The sequence below is a fragment of the Aplysia californica genome, unplaced genomic scaffold (genome assembly GCF_000002075.1).
Source record: "Aplysia californica isolate F4 #8 unplaced genomic scaffold, AplCal3.0 scaffold00272, whole genome shotgun sequence".
NCBI classification, from domain to species: domain Eukaryota; kingdom Metazoa; phylum Mollusca; class Gastropoda; order Aplysiida; family Aplysiidae; genus Aplysia; species Aplysia californica.
Genome location: NW_004797542.1, coordinates 513,715 through 515,834, shown reverse-complemented (window position 1 = coordinate 515,834; position 2,120 = coordinate 513,715). Strand labels below are relative to the sequence as shown.

The window sequence follows — 2,120 nt, the reverse complement described above, 5'->3', positions numbered from 1 at the left end:
ACACACACACACACACACACACACACACACACACACACACACTGCTTTTTTGTCTTTAACAAGACTTTCATTCTTCCTTTCCATCCCAACCTATACATTCTTATACTACACAACCCCTTTCTTTTGTTTTAAAACCTCCCTGTTTGTTTACGAACGAATCTCTCCCGTCGGCCACATACATACGATTAACACGATTACCTCCCCAAATACCCATGCACAAAGATCTATCATCTGAGCTAAGCGAACCAAGTCCCCAAAATCTTTCTGATAAAAAAAAAGTTGCGACAACGCTTATCTTGTTTTTATGAAACTTATGTGTGACAATATCTAAATCCCGAGCAAGTGTAAACTTTCAAAGTCGCCAAACTCTTGGCTACTGCGTTTTTCCAGAATGAAAGAAGTTTTGTAAACAGAGGCTTTATTTAACCCACATCACATGCACGAGACGAAGACAACATTGAGTTGTGAGTTATGAGCAAAGAGGTTGGTCGTTGTGAGACTTTTTCTTTAGTTAAAGGCTAAATCGGACCTAGTCGGGCCTGGCCTAGGGCAAAGATTCCAACGAATGACCCCGAACTTTAGGGTTTTTAACCAATCAAAATTCGACCAGGAAAACTTTGCGTGCGAGTGACTTCCCTTCTGGTGAACTCGACCATGTTTGTTTGTGGTGTTTGAGTGACTGCGACGTAAACTTGACAACTCTCCGTCAAACAGTGGATGTCCTGATTTGTATTTGACGAATACTTCTACATCAAAGACAAGAAGTCATCTCTTATTTTACTACCAACTGCTTATACTGTCACAATGCCTCCCAAAGAACGAAAGATAGCTTTTATGGGATTCAGATCAGTCGGTGAGTACACTTCACAATAATTAGGCTACAGACTGAGACGTCTGTGAATGTGATGAAGGCTAATGAGGGCGGACTTTTATTGCGTCGTCCTACTTCTTGTATTCACGTTCAGATCATTTTTGTTTACAAGTTAAGGAGCCATATCTCAACATGTACATGACGGCCGTAAAGGATAGGGTTGAGCTTTGAATCCAACCCCATCTGGGGCTAGGATCGAGGTCTAGGCCAGTGTCTGCTGGCTAGAATCTCACTCAACTATCGTAAGACTAAGTTACTGCTAGAGTCTAGATCTAGGATCTAGAATCTAGATCTAGATCTAGATGTCTAGTCCCCTAAGACAGCAACAGACATTAGTTTGAGTGCTGATCGTTTATTTATCATGTAGGATCACTTCTATTTCTACAGGAAAAATTGAAACTCGTAACCATTTCAACTGGGGTTGTTTTTTGATGCATGGGGGGGGGGGGGGTAAATTTGTAGAATCACACCCGTCTCATAAATGTGTGTTGTTTTGTAGATTTTTTGTGTTTTTTTAGGGCCCTGAATACAATTTTGGCATTAAAAAACATCGCAAGTGGATATTTTATTGGGGGAGACCCTCGTTGAACTTGAACCTCTCCCCTAACCTAATGATAAAAACCATGCATAAAACACAAAAATATCCCTAACCGGCATGGGTAGCAGCCGCGAAACAGGAGTGATTCAATCAAAATACCAGGGATTTTTTTGTTTTGTTTAATAATAATAATAATAATAATAAATTACATTTTATATAAAACGCTCAACCCCGAATAAAGTACACAGGCTCTGAGCGCTTTACAATACACAGTACAACATACAACAGTAACATGAAACGTTGTGTTCTGACTAAAGAAAATTATTCCAAATATATTCATCTTATTATTTGTTTACTGTTTAGTCACAGTTTAGGTAAAGAGCAATTTCAGGAAATTGTATAAAAATTTGTAAAAAAGTGTCAGTTTCACCACAATCACTAACAATAAATATAATATCCCTGATTTTCTCTTCATTGGTGTCTATGGTGCATCAGTTAGCATACCTGCCAACCCTACAGAAAAAATCGGTAGATCACTGACTTTTGAGTCAAACTACCGATCCACCGATTTTGAGATGAAGCCACCGACTTTGGGATTCAGCAGGGTGACTGCCAGGCCCCGGGAATTTGAGAAAGTTATCAAATATTTGAAAACCAAATCCGATAACGCCCGAAAGTTCATTTTTGCTGGTCGCGATTGTGATTCATTCG

The 2,120-nt window shown here is 39.4% G+C and overlaps 1 protein-coding gene across 1 annotated transcript in view; it reads left to right on the top strand.

Annotated features, from left to right (window-relative positions):
- Window positions 1-654: 654 nt before the first annotated feature.
- Window positions 655-2,120, top strand: part of LOC100533537 (RHEB) — a gene marked incomplete at its 3' end in the record, with an annotated part of 15,954 nt that continues 14,488 nt past the window's right edge. Inside the window, 1 exon segment of the mRNA NM_001204498.1 lies at window positions 655-852. Within this exon segment, the coding sequence (NP_001191427.1) occupies window positions 805-852 (48 nt within the window).